This window comes from Mirounga leonina, unplaced genomic scaffold (assembly GCF_011800145.1).
Source record: "Mirounga leonina isolate KUSES-001 unplaced genomic scaffold, KU_Mleo_1.0 Mir_170, whole genome shotgun sequence".
Lineage (NCBI taxonomy): Eukaryota > Metazoa > Chordata > Mammalia > Carnivora > Phocidae > Mirounga > Mirounga leonina.
Genome location: NW_023270433.1, coordinates 1,723,810 through 1,745,310, shown reverse-complemented (window position 1 = coordinate 1,745,310; position 21,501 = coordinate 1,723,810). Strand labels below are relative to the sequence as shown.

The window sequence follows — 21,501 nt, the reverse complement described above, 5'->3', positions numbered from 1 at the left end:
CTGGGGCAGGCGAATGGAAAGGAGAAGCAGTCTCACCTTCCAGTATAAAGAATTCAACGCAAGGCCCAGCTTTCAATGAGCCCTCTCGTACCCGCCCATGTGTAAGAGGTCTGAGACGAGAGCTGTCTGGCTCAGCTTCCCCCAAGAGCAGTCGCCCATCTGCTGAGGTGTGTTGGGGGAGGTCACCACCCCCTCATGGGGTGAAGGGCCCCGCACCCTCACCGCAAGCGCCCCTGCCAAGACCCCAGTGTGTCCCACATCCCGAGCATGTCTGTTCTACTGCCTTTCTGGGATTCTACAGGAGTGAGCCGGCCTCCTTCCCCGGCTCGAGCTCTTCTGCTCTGCTCCCCGCCGCTCCTTAATTAGGTGCTTGCTGCTCAGGGTCCAGATGTGTCCTGGTTTCCTCCAAGACGGAATCTGCAATTCAGCTCCTTTGTGTCGGGGACTTCTGACTACAGAAGGAGAGAGAAAGCTACTCCTCGTTCTCCTTCCTTCAACTTTCTTTGGGCTTACTTCTTTTCTAATGCACTAGACTAACCTAGTTCATTCATTTTTAAAATTCCTCATTTTCCAGAATGTGTCCTGAGGCCACAGGTCTGCCCTTCCCCGCCACAAGCTCTGTGTGTGTGTTGTTCATTCGCTGCACAGCGAGTGTCTACCGAACGTCAACTTGTCCTCGGCACGGGTGAGATGGGTGGGATGTGTCACTGAACAAGACAAACAGAAACCCTGCCCTTGGCGCGCCTGGGTGGTGAAGCGGCTGCCTTCAGTTCAGGAAGCTCAGGTCATGATCCCGGGGTCCTGGGATGAGGTCCCACATTGGGCTCCTTGCTCGGTGGGGAGCCTGCTTCTCCCTCTGCCTCTGCCTGCCGTTCCCCTGCTTGTGCGAGCACGCGCACTCTCAAATAAATAAATAATCTTTAAAAAAGAAAAAAGAAAAAAAAAGAAACCCCGCCCTTACGGAGCTCATACTAGAGAACCCCACTAGGACTGCGATGTTGGTCCACAAGTACTTCAAAGTATCTTCTTTGATTTCTAAGCATTAAAGATTTTAGAGGTTTGGAGAAAGATTTCTCATTTTACTGCATGCACTGCAGAAAGAGTTTCAATTCTCTGCAATCTGTTAAGGTTTCTTTGGGGGCCTTAATCAAGCCCATTTTTTATAGATGCTTCCGGGCTTGCTTATTTCAAAAGAGCATATTCCATGGCCGTCGGTGCACTGGACCAAGCCTGTTCGCTTTGTGTCCGAATCTTCTGTGGCCTTCCTCCACTCGTATCGGCGCTTCATCAGTTTCTGTGACTGAACTTAGGAGTGTGATTCTGTTCTGTTCATTCCTCCTGTACTTCGGTCATTTTTAAAACCCACGTTGATGTGCCGCTGTCGGATGCAACGAGGCTCAACACAGCCACGTCGTCCCGCCTCTGTCCTAGGGACTCCCTCCTGCTAGAAACTCGTTTTGTCTTAAGACCCCCAGTGGACAGGTCAGAGGAGCAGGCCAGACGCAACTGAAGCAGGAACTGTCTGCGCTGGTGAGCCAGAAATACCCAGAACACAAAGGGCAACAGGCACGGAAACACAAAACGAGGTGCGGGGGGCACGGGAAAGTTCCAGCACACACCGAACAATCCGGTTCCCCCATCTCTCTTCGGGTTCCCACCTCTTCTTTTATGTCCTTCGTCATTTTGAACATTCTGTGTTCTCGTTCCAACATTCCTTTTCACCCACACCTGGGTGCCAAACCTGTCTGTCGTATCTGCTGCCTCCCCACATGGTCCTGCTTTCCCATGGAGCTCGTCTTCAGCAGTGGGGTGGTCGTTCTCCGCGAGTACGCGGTGAACCCTGGCTCCTGGAGATGCCCCTCATAAGCAGACCTCCACTCTCCCTCCTGCCATGGCCCGAGGCTTCCACCAGCGCTAGACTCAGTTCAAGAAGAAACCTCCCCCTGCCACACGGGCAACATACACATCAACCCCTTTGCACCCAGGAGCCATCCTGGCAGCTCCATTTCCTCAAGAAAGATCTCCACCCCAGGCCTAGGGCCACGGGCATCCAACGAGTCTCCTGCATCTTTCCAAGGCTGGTGCGTGGGCCTTTCCTAGTCCTTTCCATGCTCTGGTCACAGTGCTCCCAAACACACACGGCCCCGAGGCCAGATAAGCATGAGAGGCCTGGTGGGCCCCAGGGTGAACAGGTGTCAACTTGGGATTTTCACTCCAAGATAGAGACCCTCTCTGGAACCTGAGACTCTCCCTTCTCTCAAGTTCAGCTATTGCTTTAGCTATAAAAACTATAGAATCCAGCACTCTCTTGCTTGAGGCAGGACCAGCTGCAGCGCCATCCCCTGATGTCAGGGTCTAACACAAATATTTCAGGGATAAGGGAGTCGTCTGGGCATGCTCCTGGCCTGTACCTCCCTCCCTCAGAAAGGAGGAAGGATGCTTAGGAAACCTCAATCAGAATTCCTGTCCCCAAGGCCCCCGCAGACCTCTGCTGTCGTGCGGTCCACGGAGCCACCCTCATCTCCTACCCCACCATCGGGCCACGGGCGCCTGAGAGCTGGCCTGTCACCAGCACCACGCGTGCAGGAGTCATTCAGAAACGCATTCCACACTTGCCCATCCCCAAACTAGGCTCTAGATGGTTTTGGTTTTGTTTCATTTCTTAAGTAGGGCACAGAGCCCGACACAGGGCTTGAGCTCACGACTCTGAGATCAAGACCTGAGCTGAGATGGAGAGTTGGATGCTGAACCGACTGAGCCACCCAGGCACGGTGGTTCTAAGTGTTTTAAACCAATTGTAGCAAGACGGACAAAATCCTAACCATTCTGAAATGTAAGAAAAATCACATATATCTAAGACTTTACCCAAATACTTTCAAAATCCAACTTCTTCATGAGATGAAAATGCAGGTTAAGTATAAGCACATCACCCTCGTCTTTTTTTTAATCTACACGCTAATATCCTAGCTGGGATCAAGGACTCAGCATGCTACTCCGCCGCCGTTTACACGCCTGGACCCGTGTGCGTGGGGCGCTCCTGCAGGGCTCAGGCCCACCCCCAGGGACGTGCGGCACTCACCATCCAGCTTCATCTGCTCTGGGCAGTAGTAGTGGACCACGGCCAGGAGCGCGGCCCCGTCACTGCCGTCTCGCATCAGGTCCTCCAACAGCGGGAAGTAGGGCGGCTGCCTCGCGGACAGGTGCTCTCGGCGATAGCGCACCTGTAGTTGATAAAAGGAAAACGGTCTACACGTGATGCGCCTCCACGACCACCCATGTCACAGGCAGGCCGTTGCACTGACAACTAACATAATGCCCGCTGGATGACGTTTACAACAATGGCAATCATATGGGAAAAGCTCAAATGTCAGGATGACAGAGTCGGCCTTGCACATACATGCCAAGATCCAGGGAACCGAGTGCCACGGCTACCCTGGGTGACAGCAGCTAGCTGCCGACGGCGCCGGGCTGTCCCACTCCGCAGGGCGCACAGAGAGGAGGCAGAGGGCACGGCCACAGTACCGAAAGCCGCGCACTCTGAACGGATGAGAAACAAGTTAAATGGTGAACAAGCTAAGGCTCGGAGAGCCGCCTTACTGCTCCTTTTCCCAGTATTATCAGCATTAACCTCAGCCATTAAGAAAGGTACAAAACAACATTAATGTACGGTTTGAGAAATTCCCCAAACCAGGTTAGACAAAATTTCATAGAATACGTCAACCGGGCCCTCTAATAAATGCAACAAAGCATCAGGAAACTGAACGCATGCAAGCTGAGACAAGTGGTTTTCCACAGTTTCCATACTTCTGCCTTTGCAGGAGAGGGTGTGCACGGTGTTCCGAGCCACCCCCAGCCTCCCAGCGCGGCCCCCACCACTGATCATCAGGTGACGAGTGTACAGACACACAAGCCACCAAGGGGAGGGGACCCACGCAGGCGCCTGTCCCCAGTGTCCCGCTGTGCGCTCGCTCGGTTTCTTCTGCATTAACATTCACAATACAGCTGCATCTCTTCCGGGGAAAGAAAATACACGAGACAAACGGGAGAAAGAAAATCAGCAGTCCATACTAACGACTGTGGATTTCTGAGACTTAGACTGCAGAGGGGTTCAACCCAAAGAAAAACCATCTCTCAGCAATCGAGAATTTGAAGTTGTCTGAATAACTATACAGAGTGGGCTAATCAGTACTGAAACTTGGCATCACACACATCTAACACATTCTTTCAAAGCAGGAATGGGGTCTATTTCGTGTCCCTGAGGCCTGTGTTGACGGAGACTTTAACTTGTTTCTCAGGGCCCGCAGCAGCAGCTACGACGGGCGGCGTGCACACGGCCCGCGGGGGCCCCCGGGGCGCGGCATGCAGAGCGGGAGGGCATGCGCCGGGCCGGGCTTCCACACACACGAGACAGCACGCACGGGGACCGACCACAGCATGCGGTGAAGCAAATGGCGTCTCCACTGAAGATGGAAGGCACGGGTTTAAAGCCAGGGAAGACAACTGAACTTCAGGGTCCAGAGAGCTCGTACGATTACCTTCAGGTCAGGTTTCTAAAACCTCCAGGCTGCAGAGCACCAGGGTGAAATGTCTAAGCCTGCCGGGCCTGACCACACCTCCCGCGCCCGTCCTCACTAGCCCACCTGCTGGGCACTGGAGGCTACCAACGTCTACAAGGGAAGCTGAAGGGTCACTGCTCTTGGTCGCATCTTACAGTTTCTACGAGACTCTCAGCTGAGACTTGACTTCCTCCAGGACAGCCCAATTTTTGACAATATCCTCACTAAATAACAAAACTTCCTATTTAGCAATTTGGCCTTCAGGATTCAAGAAGTGAAGAGATACATACTCATAACAAGGCTGTCCTCTTCTTTGTTACAAATACATCTCAAAGAGAAGCAAAATTATCCCCAAAGTTGGCCACAAAGCAGAATTCAGCACATGGATCCCACCGACCAGCTTACAGCCTTGGTATTTCCCTGATAAAATTCTAAGGACTGTCTGGTCCCAGTAATTAAACCAAAGGAATGGGCAATTAGAGTCTACAGAAAGCCCTGTGTTCCACAACTCCATTCTGAAATGCACCACCGGGAGAGCCAAGTATTTGTCCACAGGAATGGGGTAACAAACAGGTTCTGCTTCTAGAACACATCACCAAGGGGAGCACAGCTGAAATTACAGATCCAAATCACTGATTTTTAACTTTCTTTTTATGGGAAGATTCACACTTAATGTTAAGTTGGATTCTAGAAATCCTGTATCCCTGCTGACCCAATTCAGACCCTCGCCTGGCTGCCCCTTTCCCCACCCCGGGCGGGGTGCTCCGCACACCCCAGGAGACATCTCTGGAGAGGCTAGTCCCCCTCTGCCACACGAGAGGCCTTCCACGAGGCACGCTGCCTGCATCCATCACATGACCTGTGTCACACTTACTAGGAGATGTCACGTTAAATATCACCATTAGGGAAGGTAACATCAGAAGGACAAAATGTCAAGAGTAACTTGGAAATTAGACTATTCCTTCTGGTATCCGTTAGACTAGAGATGGATCCTCTCATTTACGTTTATGTCCATCACATAAGCAAGTAAATAAGTGTCCATAAGAAGAAACACTAAACTCTATCTGTAAAATTACCTAAGAAACTGGACAAAACCAAACTGTGTGGTCTACAAAAAGCCCACTGAGCCCAGAATCAGGTTATGGTTCGTACTGTAGAAAAGCAGTAACAATACCAAGGAGGACATTTAAACAAAAGAAACAGGTTCGAGTGTGAGCAGCTATTTAATGGAAGCAAGTGATTGCAACAGGATGGCTGTCTGGATGCACGGAGTTCACTTACGGGCACTAACTTCCAGTACCACTTGGAGGGGGACTGCTCGGGAAGCGGGGAGGAAGCAGGAGAGAGTGTCAGCAGACAGGCCACGGCCGGACCGCGTCAGACACACCGTCACACAACATCCACGGGAGAGCCGGACGTCCTCTGAGCAGTAAGAGCTGCCGGTGCCCGTGACCTGGACGCCCTCTATCATCACACGACTGACGTGGAAGGTCACAGGCCCCCCCACAGCACTAGCCTCTGCGGGAGGAAAGAACACCCCGGAAACGGCACGGGCCGGGCACCGTGAAGGACAGACGCCAATGCAGCTCGGAGAGGCGCTCAGTGCGTCGTCTGTGCCCATCCGAAGAACAAGGAGGCTCACAAAAGTGTGGCCCAGGGTGTGGTGCCCATGGCATCCCCAGAGTCCAGGAGCAAATGAAGGAGGCAAGGGGACGCCAAGACCACAGACGTGACTGGGCCACATCGCACATGCATTTAAGGGATGTGGCTTCAGTCACACATCTGCTGCTTAGCAAAAAAATACTATCACAGGGGAAGGAAAGGACAGAAATGAGCAGAATGGATAATGCACCACCTGTGTCATTTCGTGAGACACATAACATTATCTGTCTGAATTCCAGGCAGGGTTTTAGAGATACACCACCAGCTACGCTGGACCTCACGAGCAAAAGAAGGGATTCTCAAGGCACCTTTGACAGTAGGCAATTTTCTCCTCAACCGGTGAAATCTAGAAGCTAATTCCCAGGTAATGCTGTATGCCCCCTATTCTTGAGCTTCCAATACCTCCCAACATCTCCCTCACCCTCCCACGTGAAACACAAGACCACCCCGGCCAGGGAGAAACGAGGAGCGCACTGTTATGCCCGCCCCCGAGGCCCTCACGGAGCCAGTCTGCCAGGGGACCTCGGAGCTTCGCTCCTGGGCGGGGGGGGGGGGGGGGGGGGAACAGGAAGAGGGGTGGGCAAATTAAGAATAAGCAAGTAGTGAACACTGACACTATTCTTTAAAACCGGGAGCAACATTAACTAGATGCATTCCAGAATAATTAAATTTACCCTTTACCTTTTGATGAGCTGGACTTTCCAATAACTGCTGTTTTAACTTAACTTCTTTCTCTGTTATCTCTCTCATTTTAAGATTTACCTGAAGTAGAAAAAAAATGCATTAAAAGGGCAATCGCTTCCGTATCTTCAAATCCGCATCTTTGCTCCTCCCAGGGACCCCACCTCGCTTGTCTGCATTCCCTTAGATGCAGGGATCATTTAGGCCAATTACACGTATGCAGGAATATATGGATTCCATATGATCGCGGCTCGACATGGAGACCAAAGCTGGTCTGCCCCTCCAGGAAATACTCCGTGCCTCTCCAATCCAGTGTGACGCTCGCCACCTCACGACAGGGTCAAATGGGTCGCATCGCTGAACGCCTGGGGCGCACAAATAGTACAAGCGGTCACCATCAGCAAACGCCACTGCTGAGACCGTGTGGCTGGGACGGCCTGCTGCAGAGCCTAGCAGGTGGCTCACATGTTCCCTACCCATTGACACATGACACCAAATCAACTTTAATCATAAGATTTGACTGTATAGCCCTTAAACAACTAATACAACTTATTAGAAATTAAAGTATTCTCTCCCAAATGATTAACCCAAAGATAAAATCAAAATGGCAATCATAAAGCAATATCATAGAGGGGTGCCTGGGTGGCTCGGTCGGTTGAGCTTCCAACTCTTGGTTTCGGCTCCCGTCATGATCTCGGGGTCCTGGGATCGAACCCTGAGTCACACTCCGGGCTCAGCAAGGAGTCTGCTTGAGGATTCTCTCTCTCCCCTCCCTCAGTCCTCCACCCACCCCCAGCCTGCACGCACACTCTCTCTCTCAAAATAAATAAATCTTTAAAAAATAAAAGAAATTAAAAAATTTAAAAAAGGGCGCCTGGGTGGTTCAGTTGGTTAAGCGACTGCCTTCGGCTCAGGTCATGATCCTGGAGTCCCGGGATGGAGTCCCGCATCGGGCTCCCTGCTCGGCGGGGAGTCTGCTGCTCCCTCTGACCCTCTCCCCTCTCGTGCTCTCTATCTCTCATTCTCTCTCTCAAATAAATAAATAAATAATCTTTTTTAAATAAATAAATAAAATCATGGAAAAAAATACTCATCAATGCTTCAAGGGATATGGCCAAAGCTATAATCAGATGAAAAAACACAGAACTGAATGTTTTACTAAACAAGAATACAAATAGGGCGCCTGGGTGCCTCAGTCAGTGAAGCATCTGCCTTCGCTCAGGTCATGAGCCTGGAGTCCTGGGACCAAGCCCCACATCGGGCTCCCTGCTCAGCGGGGAATCTGCTTCTCCCTCTGCTCCTCACCCGGCTCATGTTCTCTCTCTCTCTTGCTCACTCGCTCTCTCAAATAAATAAATCTTAAAAAAAAAGAAAACAAGAATACAGATAAATGAACTCATGCAAATCGAATCAAGAAGGCAGAAACTTTGTTTTGAAAAGAAAAAGGCAAAAGAAAAATCAATACAGATAAAATTTAAAATAAGTGAATCAGAGCAGATGGATGGATGGATAAGTAACAGAACAAGTATCATAAAATGTTAAATGTAAAATCTAAGTGTTAGGTACATAGGTGTTCTCCGTATATTTCTTCATGTTTACAATTTTTCATAATAAAAAATACTTTGGAAAATGTGTTTGTCATTCACTAGATAGCTTTCTAGTATTGGAAGGATTTTCCAATTAGATTGATGGTGGCATTAATGAATGTAATTTTTTTTTAAGATTCCATTTATTTATGAGAAAGAGAGCAGGAGCAGGGGGAGGAACAGAGGGAGAGGGAGAAGCAGGTTCCCCGCTGAGCAGGGAGCCCGACGTGGGGCTCGATCCCAGGACCCTGGGATCACAGCCCGAGCTGAACTGAAGGCAGATGTTTAATTGACCGAGCCACCCAGGCGCCCCCAATGAATGTAATTTTTGATACTGTTCATGAAATGTGACCACACTGGGAAGGTCTATACAGCTCTCCATGACACCGTGTGCCAAATGGCCAATGTATGAGGTTACAGTCGTGGGAAGTAGCAGGGCCAGGAAGGACACAAGAACCGTAAGTGGACTTTAATATAACCAGAGACAAAAGTCCCTGATCTAGTATCTGGAACATAAAAGAACTCTTATAACAATAAAAAGACAAAGAATCTGATTTCAAAATGGGCAAAGGATCTGAAGAGACGTCTCTCCAGAGAAGACCTACGAATGTCCGACATGCACATGGGAATGAAAAGGGGCTCCCACCACTGGGGAGATTCGGACTTAGGCCACGAGACACCACTTCACACCCTCGAGAATGGCTCGAATCGAAAAACCGGAAGCCAAGTGCCAGCGAGGACGTGGGACGCTGGAAGCCACAGACACTGCCGAAGAAATGTAAGATGGTGCCGCCGCTCTTCAAGAAGGTAAACACAGAGCTTCTGTGTGACGCAGCAATTCGGTCCCTAAATACCCAAGAAACACGGACACACATCCACACAAACTCTCGTATACACACGACCACAGCAGCACCGTGACAGCCAAACGGTGGACACAACCCGAATTCCCTGAGCCGAGAAGCGCACCGCGGCAGTGCGGCTCACCGACACAGCGGAGGCCCGTGCAGCCGTACGAGGGACGGAGCCCGGGTGCGAACTACGACACGGGTGACGGGAGACCACGGGGCGCCGAGTGAAAGCAGCCAGACCCAGAAGGCTGTGGAGTGTACGCACCCACAGCCAGTTCGCGCCCACATGCAGAGCACCCCGCCCAGCCCCGCACAGCACGCACTGTGTCCAAGTGCACACAGAACACTCTACAAAGCCATGCAGTGGACCGTAGAACAAATCTCAGTAGATTCAGGGCTGAAATCACAGACTCTACTGTCTGAGGACAACAGAATTAGAAACCAAAGCACTCAAAGAGATCTAGAATCACCTCCCCCAACTGTGTGGAAACTAAACCACAAACTTCTCGGTAACCCACGGAGAAAGCAGGACCCCGTAACGAGAAGGACGAGCACTCCAGCACACAAACGGGGGAGGCTCCTGCTCAGAGGGCTAGCAGCTTGAAATGAAGAACTCACTTTCTACTTTAAACTAGAAAGGAGAGCAAATTAAGTTCAAAATAAATAGAAAAAATAATTAAAAGAGAAGCTAAACAGAAAATAAATCAGTAAAAATCTAAAGTAGGTTTTTGGAAGATTAAGAAGACTGACAAACCAGACCAAACCAAGGAAAGAAAAAAAAAGTGACAGAGCAAGAAACAAAAGGAGACATCACTACAGACACACATTTAAAGGATAATAATTTAATTCAACCATTTAAGTAAAATCGAGAAATTCCTTGAAAGTCACAAGTCACCAAAACTGACACAGAATTAAATACAAAACCTAAAATTGGGCAAAATATCTGAACATGCACCTAACCAAAGAATATACACAAATGTCTTCAGTCGTTAGGGAAATGCAAATGAAAACCAAGGTAAGAAAGCTCTACACACCCACTCAAACGGCTCCCACTGACAGGCCGACTGTGCCAAGTGCTGGCGACGGTCCGGAGCAACTGGGGCTCCCTTACTAGCAGCAGCTTCAAATGGAAGATACTCTAGCGGTTTCTTCTAACATCCAACAATACGTCCCCATCACTGACCTGGTAACTCTACTCCTACATATGCTGCTCAAAGAAGTGAAAACACATCTGCATGTAGACTTGTACACAAGAGTCCCTAGCAGCTCTATTCACAGGAGACAGACGCTGGAAACCATAGTGTCCATCAACAGGAGAACAGGGAAACCATGCTCTCTTCATACAATGGAATTCTCCTGAGTATAAAAAGAAAACCACTGACAGATGCAGTTTCAGAATCATTTTATTCTGTGAAAGAACCCAGCCACAAAATGAGCACATACACATAATCCATTTTCATCAAAACCTAAAAGAGGTGAAACTAACTTCCAGTGAAGAAAGCAGATCGGTAGTAATCTAGGCTGGAGGATTAACTGCAAAGGGACACAAAGGAACTTTTTTAGAGTGATGGAAATGTTACCTTGATTGTGAATGTTAAGTAGATAGCCACTTGTCAAAACTCAAAGAACTGGACCCATTTACTGCATGCAAATCATAGCAGTGAAGCTGGGTTTTATTTGTCAAAGACTAAGCAACTGGCTAGGCATCAAGAAAAATGTCAAAAGCCACAACAAGATGGTTGTAAAACTCCAGAACTCTGGGGACACAGGACAGCTCAGTCACACACAGAGAGCAGGGAATCTGGAGAACAGCTCGGTGGTGAGTCCCAATCCTAGGGAGGGCAATTCCCCAGCCCCCTCCAGAGTGCCTGATGATCCAGGGAGAGGGAAGGGGCTTGCTCAGAAGCTGGGACATGTTGGCAAAGCTGCAGCCTTTCTGAGCATGCTGCCATGTCCAGACACGCTCCCAGCACAGAGGCACCAGCTGAGAGGGAGGCCAGGGGGCTAGCCCGGCACGGACGCCAAGGGCTCTCCAAAGGGTGGGGGGCAAGTGCCAGCTGACGGGGAGGCAAGAGCCTATGTAGCAACCACCGAGCCACCTAGGCTGGGCAGGAGAGTCCCTAGAAGTGATGCCACACAGAAAATACACTCACAGAGGTCACCTGACAGGTCTGTGACTCCAGAGTGGCTGAAAGGGGTGACAGCACCAGACAGACAAACACGGAAAGGAAGTGACCCACAGAAATACCTTCCCAAGTGAAAACAGGCCAGCACGGCAGTGAGAAAAGCTTAAGTCTGTACTCAAGTGCACTCACCCAGCAGGAATCTTGGAAACACTATCTACAACCACAGCTTCAAGGAAGACTCAGATCTTATGAGGCACTGAAGACTGATGCTGGAGAGAAAACTCTCCTATGTGAACTCTGAAGAGCCTGAACCTTATTAAACATGCAGCAGTTTTCAGTGGGGAGAAAACCCACCTGCAAAATGAAGGTGGGAAGGCTTTCGGGCCCGCTGTAAGCTGTCAGGCATCAGAGGACCCACAGCCACTGGAGTCCATGTAGGAAAGGCTTTGGGGAGCTCAGACCTCATCACACTTCAGGGAAAAACCCTCTGAGTGCAGAGAGCATGGGGGCGCATCTCGCCCTACATCAGAGCTCACATCTGAGAGAAGCCTCACAAGCAGCCAGTGCCAGAAACCTGCTGAGTGAGGACACCCCTTACCTGACACCTGCAAATCTGCGCTGGAGAGAAACCACGTGAAAGCAGTAAGTGTGGGGGGAGCCCTTGGCCAGAGCTCACTGCTCAGTCAACATCAAAGAACACACATGAGAGAAAACCTATCAGTGTAAGAAACACGTTCATATGGAAATGCTAAGGAAATAGCATAACATGGAAAACACTGAATAAAATATAACTATCGGGCAAGGACAAAAGGTCACAAAAAACTGAAGCAAGTATTAACTCCAGGAAAACCAAAGTGTGGCACAAGAAAAGGGTCTCAAGCTGTGAAAATGTCTTTCCTAGTCACAGTAATGTCACGTCTGAATACAGATCCAACCACAGCAGACCATGTGACCACAGCAGGCCCACGGGGACCTGAGGGGAAGGTCACATGAGCGAATAGTAAATCAGAAGGCAATGCCTACCAGAGGCAGATGCAGCACCAGAAACAGAGTGCACTTCTTTAAAACACAGCGGTTAATACCAGAAAACACATGTGAGCAGATAAAGTGATGCTGCTGGACCACATGAAGATCACCTTCCACACATCAGCCAAGGTCCACAGGCAAACAGAAGTAGCAATAACCTGGAAAATCGTGTATAAAAATATGGTACATGGAGAACACCCTTAGTATACGAGAAACTTGATCAGGCAGGGGAGACCCTGCCCCCAAAGAAATACGATCAAAGATAATAAGCAATTTACAAAAAAAAAAAAAAAAAAAGGAAATAGCCAAACATACACTCTATTTTTTAAACTTTGATTTGACCAGGGAACAAACAAATAAAAGTAAGACACTAGATCTCACCTTTAAAAATGGCAAGTTTTTTTTAGTAATATCTAATCCATGGGAAGTCATGGAATAAGATACCTCCATGGACTAACAGTATGAAAAACAGTACAATCGCATGGTCAGAAATTTGGCAAAAACCAGTCTAAAGCCTTTAAATGAACCTCAGCTACACGGCAACCACTGCCCACCAGCTGTGTGTGGGAGGCAAATGCTCGTGGCCGCCTACGGAGCCAGCACCTAGACGCAACAGCAGGTGGGCAGCAGAGCTGGCCCCAGAGACCCCCTCCCCATCCTGCCAAAGGGCAAGCCTCAGCTAAGGGCCCAGCACCTGGAAGCACCTAATTGCGCTTTTAAGCCTATCTATTACATCCAAATGAATAAAAATGATGAGAATTTATATCAAAACACTCCATTTCCAGGTGGTAAGGTTATAGGGAATTTATATTTTGTTTTGTTTGCTCATCATGTTTTCTAAATTTTCTATCATGACCATGTCATTTCGTTTGTAAGAGGAAAAATTCAATAAAAGTTATTAGAGAAAAAAAAAGTTAGAACTTGAACTTTAGCAGGGATGAACCATATAACAGGGACTATGGTCAAGATACCCTAAGGAGGCCGTGTGGTGACAGACAGCAGCTACATCTGTGGCAACCACGGCACGATGTACAGACTTGTCGAACCACTATGTGTACACCTGGAACTAATGTGCACTGCATGTCGACGATAAAAAAAAATAATAAAATAAAATAAACACCTGAACAACTGACCATAGGAAGCTCATGTTGGAATACCGCCCAAGGGGCGCCTGGGTGGCTCAGCTGGTTAAGCATCCGACTCTTGATTTCACCTCAGGTCATGATCTCAGGATTGTGAGACTGAGCACCATGACGGACTCCACACTCTGCGTGGAGCCTGCTTGAGAGTCTCTCTCTCCCTCTCCCTCTGTCCCTCCCTCCCTCTCTCCCTCTCTTAAAAAAAAAAAAAAAGGAAAGAATCACTCAAGGTTCAGTTTCCTATGGAAACTCGCACCAGTCCTGAACATCATTTTTTAACCAAGTTCTTGTGGATGCTTCCCACATGCACAGGATTACACAAAGCCAGGACACAAGTAAGACATGGTGCCCCCCACCAAGAGGCGACCTTCTGGACAATGGCCAGCTTCCAAGTCCAAACCAGGACCCAGAGGTTCTAGTGAAGCCTGGAAAAGCCTTCTACCTTACTGAGCAGAGATTTAAAGTCGTCTGCCCCTCTATTTGATTCCCCTGACCCACACCTGGGTAGGAAACCAAGTAAACAACAGGGCAAGCATCTTAGCTAGAAGTCACAACACGCACTTGACATAAGGCCTTGCTTCTCACAACAATGAAGGAGGCCCTTTCAAGGGAGCCAACACACACACCACGGCCTGGCTCTGCCATGTTCTTCGACTAATTCCAAGGCCACTGATTTTTACCTTGCCTCTTACTAAAGCCTTACTTTATAAAGAATACACCTGCCAACTGTATAACGAAATCATTTTAAAATTTTGGGGGCACACTACAACAACTTCACAGGGCACTGCTCCGTCTTCTGCTTCCTCTGCTTTATTAGCCAAGGGTCCCTCGGTGCACACCTTTTTGCAAATAAGGATGCTTAATAAGCAAAAAGTTTTGGTGAGGTAATCCTATAAATAATCACATGCCACTAAAAATACTCTTTCTATACACTGTATAAAAGATTACACTGTAAGCTTCTAAACTTAAAAGGAGAAAAGAGCACTTAGGAACAACACCACTTTTCTCTTAATCACCAAAGCTCCTTGTAAAATCGAGCACCCCTTTGATGCACAGAGGTGCTGAGATAAAACTCCACAGTGTAAGAATTCAAACCACGAGCACGCGCTGCTCATCGCGCCCCGCGCACACCCTTCCTTTTCCTGTCCAGGGGCACACCTGTTTGCAGTGCAACAGACGCACCTGCTGGCCACAGCACTTTCATCTACTGGTTCCGCGGCCCCCGCTAGGAGCTGGTTCTCAACGTGACACACGAGGAGGGTCCCTCCCTCCTCTGGAGGGGGAGAGCACCTGCCACCCAAGGAGCACCCCAGGCCATTCACACTGCTCGGGGAGACGACCCGCAGCCCCCTGTCCCCATCCTGGCCACGGCTCCCAGCACTCACCTTGTTCACCCAGAACACCATGGCATCCTCGAGGTCGTACGGAAGCTCTTTCGAGGCACTGAATGTTGAGAAGCGCTTGACACTGGCCACCACCTTCTCGATGCTGATCATCTCCACGGTGTAGGCCATCATGAGGGCATCCACCATCGCCATGTGGGCACTCTGGAAACAGAGGCAACAGTCAGGGTGGCCCAAACCCACCTCTCCTACCAGGTTCAACACAGAGACCCTGCCCACAAACTCTGACCCAACTGCATTGTTTCAAGGTCATTATCTGCAAGTTACCCGTCCCCAGGGTCCGGCCAACTCAGCACCCTGTGGTGTGGAGGGCTCCGTGCCTCCTTTCTCATCTCCATGGCAACCTGGAGAGCCTCAAGGGTGGCATCTCTACTTCACGGCTGAGAGAAAAGGTACAAAGGGAAGAGTTGTGCCCGAGGCTGCAAGACCACAAACGGGTCCCTGGGTACCAGTCAAGAGCGCTGAACACCAAAATTACACCACACCTTTGAATCCTTTCTTCCCAGAACCCGAGGAACAGCCTCTTGACTCACAACCCATCATCCACAAAGCCCCCGAGTGAAAAGCCACAGAATGCAAAATGCCAGTGAACAGTCAAAACAGCAACGTGGGAGGCACCAAAAATCGCTGACCCAGAGTGGTCTGGAAAAGTCATAGCAGTGGTGTGGCTTCCAGAGAAAAATGGGGAGGGGGAGAAAAAAGCACATTTCCTTCTTTATCTGGACAAAAAACACGATATGCATGAAAGAATCTACCAGGAGAGGCTCAACAACCGTTTAGCACAACATCTGCAAAAAATCTGCCTCCAAATGTTTTCATTAACATGCCTCAACTTAAGCTCGCATCCACAGAGCACTCCCAACGAGGAAGAGAGCGGAGAGGAAGCGGCTCTTTCCCCTTTCTCTGAAATCACAGGCACTAGAAGACAGGCCCAGCTCAGGGCCTCACGGCTCAGACGCAAACCTCGGCCATCCTGCGGGGCACTCGTGCTCAGGCCATCTGTGCCTCAAGCTTCGGGGCCGACCTGGCCGCACGCGCGCAGACGAGCTGCAGAACGACAGCCGGCAGCACGACAGGCCGGGGCGCCGTGCAGGGGCCCGTGGCACCAGAAGCAGTCCCCGTAGGCGAGGGACAGCCCCTGCGCCCACAAACGCGCAGGAAACTCACCATCTTTATGGGTGCGTGGCTGAGGTCGGGATCCGTCACAGGGGTGTCGTCGCTCTCCATCACGTAAATCCCTTTCCGGGACAGGGCCTGGATGACAGACTGATGTCCCTGTAAGGCGGCCACCTGGTCCCCCTTCAGGATGAGGCTGCAAACACGGCAGTACAGCTCGCTGGACAGCAGGAGCTTGATGACGGGCGGTTTGATGTGCTCCTGCTCATACTGATCAATGTAAAAGGGGTCCCTGAGGTCCTCGGGGATGTTATCTGAGCCAAGGAAGAGATTACCACATGAGCGTGACGCGTCCATCCAAAATGCTAACAGAAGACAGAGCTGCCACTGATCACGATGGGTGACTAATAACAAAGAAGACCCCACTACTGCATAATCCCACACCTTCTCCACCGGCAGAGGCCAACAAGCTGCTTACACCACCGGGGGGGGGTGGGCAACACACACCCCTTGGCAGCTTCACCACCGCAACCTCAAGGAGCAACTCTTCCTGACGCAGGGAGGCAAGAGGTAGGTGTAGGAGCCCAAAGGGGGTAATGGAGCCAAAAGGCAACCGAGAGGCAGTCAGGCTACGGGGCCAGGGCACCTGGTCCCACCACGGGACCGCGTCCGGCACCCAGCAGCGCCCCGCAGCTGGTCACCCTGCGGGACAGCGTGCAGTACACCCAGCATCGCGGCCACACTGGTGGCCTTGACTCGGACAGGGAGTCAAGTGCACCTTTCTTCTGACATCCAGCTAGAGATGGGAGCGGGGCCAAACACCAGGGTCTCTCTGGACGAGAACGCCGGGCCCACAAGCACCCTGGCAAACCCGGGGCAGCGGCCCCAGGCCTTCACCTGACTTTGGACCAGGCAACATCAATGCCACATGAGCCGTGTCAATTAAGCATCACCACAATTCCATCAAATTGTGACTTCTGGGGTGCCTGGGTGGCTCAGATGGTTAAGTATCTGCCTTCGGCTCAGGTCATGATCCCGGGGTCCTGGGATCGAGTCCCAATCGGGCTCCCTGATAGGCGGGGAGCCTGCTTCTCCCTCTGCCTCTGCCTCTCTCTCTGACTCTCATGAATAAATAAATAAAACATAAAAAAAAAAAAAAGTAACTGAAATTTCTAAAAAAAAATTGTGACTTCTGTCCCTGTGTTACAAACGGGGAAACAGAGGCACAGAGAGAGTACACCACGTGCTCAAGGTCACAGCGGCAGAAACCAACTGTGAACGTGCCTGATGCAGGGTCTACACCACCTCCCACACAACTACACCGCTCATCCGTGTACAGCTGGGGACACTCACTTTCTAAATGGCTGGAATGGCCTCCCCAGTGGTGTCCCTCACACTTGCCCTGCAAGATGTCAGCTGCTGTTCTCCAAGAGTGGGGGACACTCTGTACTCAAGTGGACTGGGAAACACGAAGCTAAACAGAGTTAGGCTGATCTCTTCCGGTGAGGCCCGTAGACCTTTAACTCTCCAGCCCTGAGACCTCCCCCATGGTTGAGTTCTGGAACCATCCCAACCTGTGGAAGAGTTCATACAAGCCTAGTCTCTCCAAGAAGGCTGGTGAAGGAAACCCATGACACCCAGTGCTGAGACCCGGGGCCGCCAACACACCCTCTCCTGCTCAGTCCAGGCTCTCTGTGGCACTGCCTGAGGAAGAGGCGACCTTGCCAGTGACCCCCAAAAGCACTCTCCACCTCTTTCCCTGGCCCCTCACCCTCTTCGTCTACAGGCTCTATTCTCAGAGCCTCAGTCACCTCATTGTGGGTCTGGGGCTCCTCCGTGTTCCCCCAGTCTCCTTAGCACTTCACACCCGTTCTTCTAACAACGGTAGCTAACATTTACGCTGACCTGTTTCAAGCACCGAGATTCAAAGCTGCCAGGTAGAGCACCAGGCAGCCGGGCAGGCCCAGAGGGCCAGGGCCGGAGGGACACACCCTTGCCTCAGGGACAAACCAGCAATAGTCTGGTGAATGAATGGACCCTGTCAGAGACTATCCTATCTTGAACCCTCCAGAGTTCTGAAACACAACAGACCATACCAATAATAAAAGAAGTGAGTCCCAGTGCAAAACACAGTGGGAAGATTTCTGCTTTCTTGGTAGGTGATGGTGACATGTGAGTGGGGGACTAAGGGAGCCGTCCCAGGGAAGAGAGAGCAGCCTGGGAGAACACACGTGGAGGACTCGAGGCCTGGTCCCAAGCAGGATGGAAGTCGGGGGAGGACACCGAGCCAGGGAGTCCAGGGTCTGAGGACATTTGCGGGGGGGGGGGGGGATGCAAGGCTGACCGGGGCAGGAGCAGTAGGACCAGCCAACACTGGGACCTTGGGACCAGCCCCTCAGTCCTCCACCTCTCTCCATGCCTGCCTCACCTCCATCCCCTCTGCTAGTTGCCCCTCATTTCTCCAAATACTGGAAGGGGCACTTCCCACCTCACTGGGCAGGTGACCTCAGTCATCCTGAACCCAGCCATGCCCCCGAACTCCTCCATCCCTCTGCCTCCTTGAGATCGGCAGGTGGAGGCTGCTGGCCACCGCACCTAATCTGCCTGTAAGTGAACTCCACCTCCCACACCTGCCCCTCCTGGGCTTCGTCTCAAGGTCAGCCGCTCAGACCAAAAGCTTCAGGGTCATCCAGTTCTCTTCCTGCCAAACCCTGGCAACTCTGGCTGACTTTCCCTTTGAAATAGATCCAGGAAATGACGGCCACTGCCCCACCACCGTCCCCCTAGCCCCAGCCCCTGTCACCTCTCACTTAGGTACCTGATGGGCTCCCCCCCTCCAGGAGAGCAGAGGCCTGCAGACCTCAGCACAGAAAGGTGCCCCGGGGTCACAGCTCTGAGAGGAGGGGATGGGACACAGGCACAGTGGGGGGCTGACCCTAGGAAGGACGGGAGTCCTGGGAACCCTGGAACCCGGCAAGGCTGGAGAGAGCACCCACCATGGCTCTGCAGCTGCCTTCGCTTACAATCTATGGGTAGAAAGGCTTTCCACGGGTGGCCCACTTAGCGGAAACTTCAAAAATAATCACTGTAAGTTGATTCATAAACCACTTTTTAATTACGTACGAACACGAGTCATGTGACTGACTCACCTAACCTGCAGATTCAGGATCCTGTGAGTTACGGGAAATGACGCATCCACTCCAGGTAAATGCTCTGGACTTCAACAAAGGCCTCCTGCTGCCAGTGTCCCTGCCCGTCCCACCAGGGCACCAGCTCCCTGCCCACCCCGCCCCCACTGGCCGGCAGAGCCAGCTAACGGTCTGCTTCAGGGGACTCAACTCCTGCCGGGACTTCTTGTGCACAGTTCTGAAATTTCCAACTGGTTTTATTAAAGTCAACTACTTAAAAAAACACAACTTTGTAAATGCCTTGAACCTATCACTAGTGACTTACTCCTTTCCTCTACAAACCAAAAAACCAGTTTGTCAGAATTACTCGTTTGTTTAGTCATTATTTACTGAGCCCCTCCTCTGAGCCAAAAATGCACAGAAACGAGGGGAGTCGAATGAGGAGAGCCACTACCCGGGGCAGAGGCTCTTCAGACGACTGAGACGTCACCAGGCGACATGCACGCAAGGCGCCCACAAAGAAGGGGATGGGGTGCTGCGGGGCACAGAGGGGCCGCGGGCCGGCCCCGCGGGCCACGGAGCAGCCAGGCTGTCAGCGGCCAATGGAGCAGGCAGGGACAAGGACACAGAGCGACACACCGGGGAAGGACCCCGACGAGAGGACTGTGGGACACGGCGGCTCGGAGTTGCAGGCTGCGCAGGCCACTTCCTCACTCGCCCAGCAGGCGACCCACCAGGCACCGGCCGGCTGCGCGCACCAGGAGGACCCCGGGGCACCAGTGGGGCCGTCAGGGCCCGAGGCCGGCTCAGGTGCTCCGGCTCAGGTGCTCCTGCAGGAATGGGTGCGACCGGCCCCGGGGGGGCGGGAGCTGGAGGACAGGGGTCACTACCTGCTGGAGCCCCACGGCAGTCCGCGGCCCGAGGGACGGCGGGGGCACGGACACCCGGGAGGCAGCGGCATCAGAGCCGCGCTGCGACCGAGACACACGGCACGTTCCCCACTTTGCCAACGAGATGCGGGGCGGTGCCTCCTGCTAACACAGGGACCAGGAGCGCCGAGGACAGTCAGGGGAGGGGACGCGCCATTCTAGGCGTGACGTCTCTGAGGCGCCCGTGGGGCCCTCACAGAGACGTCAACAGACACGGAAATACATGGAGACCAGAGCACGAGAGAAAGGGGCTGGCTGGAGACGCAGCCTGGAAGCTACGGCCCAGAATCACCACAGCCCCGGGGAGAGCGCGCGGCGGGGCGCCCCCGGCCTGGGCCACCGCGCACGGGCCGGCCTGGGAAGAGACGCCGAAGAGTGCCGGGACAAGGGATCAGGCAAGGCGGCGCAACAGAAGCTGGGGTCGGGGAAAGAACACTGCCGAGCGGGTGATCCGGGGGACGACACACCAGGAGACCGGAAGGTGTCCGTGGATGTACCAGCAGGAGGCGGCGCTGGCCTTGGCAAGGGCAGGGAGCGCCCCGTGACGGGCGAAGGGGCCGAGGGGAGGGCTTTGAGGGAGGCAGCGGGGCCAACAGGCGGCAGCAGGAGCAGGTCTCACTGACCGTGGCAGAAAAGCCAGCGGACTGAGCTCCGAGAGCCACAGGAGGGAGCGCCCGCCGCCAGCGGTCCTGGCGGCCACGTCTCTGGCCGAGAGGGATGGACGGAAGGACAGACAGAAGGCGGGACGGGTGAGGCAGCAGGTGAGTGGGAGGGCAGTGGCCACAAGCTGAAGGAGCTCCCACCGGACACCTGGAAGGCAGGAGGCAGGTGTCCGCTGCGCAGAAGGCTCCTGAGCGGGAGGCAAATGCCTGGCAATCAAGCAGAACCGAGCGCCACAAGAGCGCGGTCTGCGGGACAGCGGTCCCAGTGACACGGGCCTGCAGTGACAGCGCGGACACTGTGACTGGCTGGCTGGTGACGCAGGACTAGGACCCTGTGGGTGCCTGTGACGCAAAGGCGGTGTGAGGGATGGGAGGGCTCCGGCCAGCCTGCACCCCAAAGGGAGGGCACTGAGTGCAGAAGGAAGTGGAGATGGACAGCAGGTGCGCAGGGGACAGGGGGTCAGAGGGTCAGAGCCTCCTACTACTGGGCCTCCCAGAGCCTCAGGCACTAAGAGGGCCTGTCCCCCTACTCCCCAGGGTGGGGCAGGCTCGGTCAAGGCAGGGACATAAGTCACGGGGGAGGGCAGAGCTGGAGTCCATGCATCTCGCACAAGTGTTAGCTGCCGCTGCCACCCACGT

General features: G+C 52.3%; 1 protein-coding gene across 7 annotated transcripts in view; it reads right to left on the bottom strand.

Annotated features, from left to right (window-relative positions):
- CAMSAP1 (calmodulin regulated spectrin associated protein 1) overlaps positions 1–21,501 on the bottom strand; it is a 59,168-nt gene that overhangs the window by 21,792 nt on the left and 15,875 nt on the right. For 4 of the 7 annotated variants that reach the window (XM_035015470.1, XM_035015472.1, XM_035015471.1 and 1 more), the window contains exons 2-6: positions 16,195–16,457; positions 15,010–15,171; positions 6,900–6,980; positions 5,838–5,870; positions 3,080–3,221 (exon numbers count right to left, since the gene is read on the bottom strand). In XM_035015470.1, the coding sequence (XP_034871361.1) occupies positions 3,080–3,221; positions 5,838–5,870; positions 6,900–6,980; positions 15,010–15,171; positions 16,195–16,457 (681 nt within the window). The remainder of the gene's footprint in view (positions 1–3,079; positions 3,222–5,837; positions 5,871–6,899; positions 6,981–15,009; positions 15,172–16,194; positions 16,458–21,501) is intronic. The other 3 variants (XM_035015474.1, XM_035015475.1, XM_035015477.1) reach the window with 1 other exon arrangement.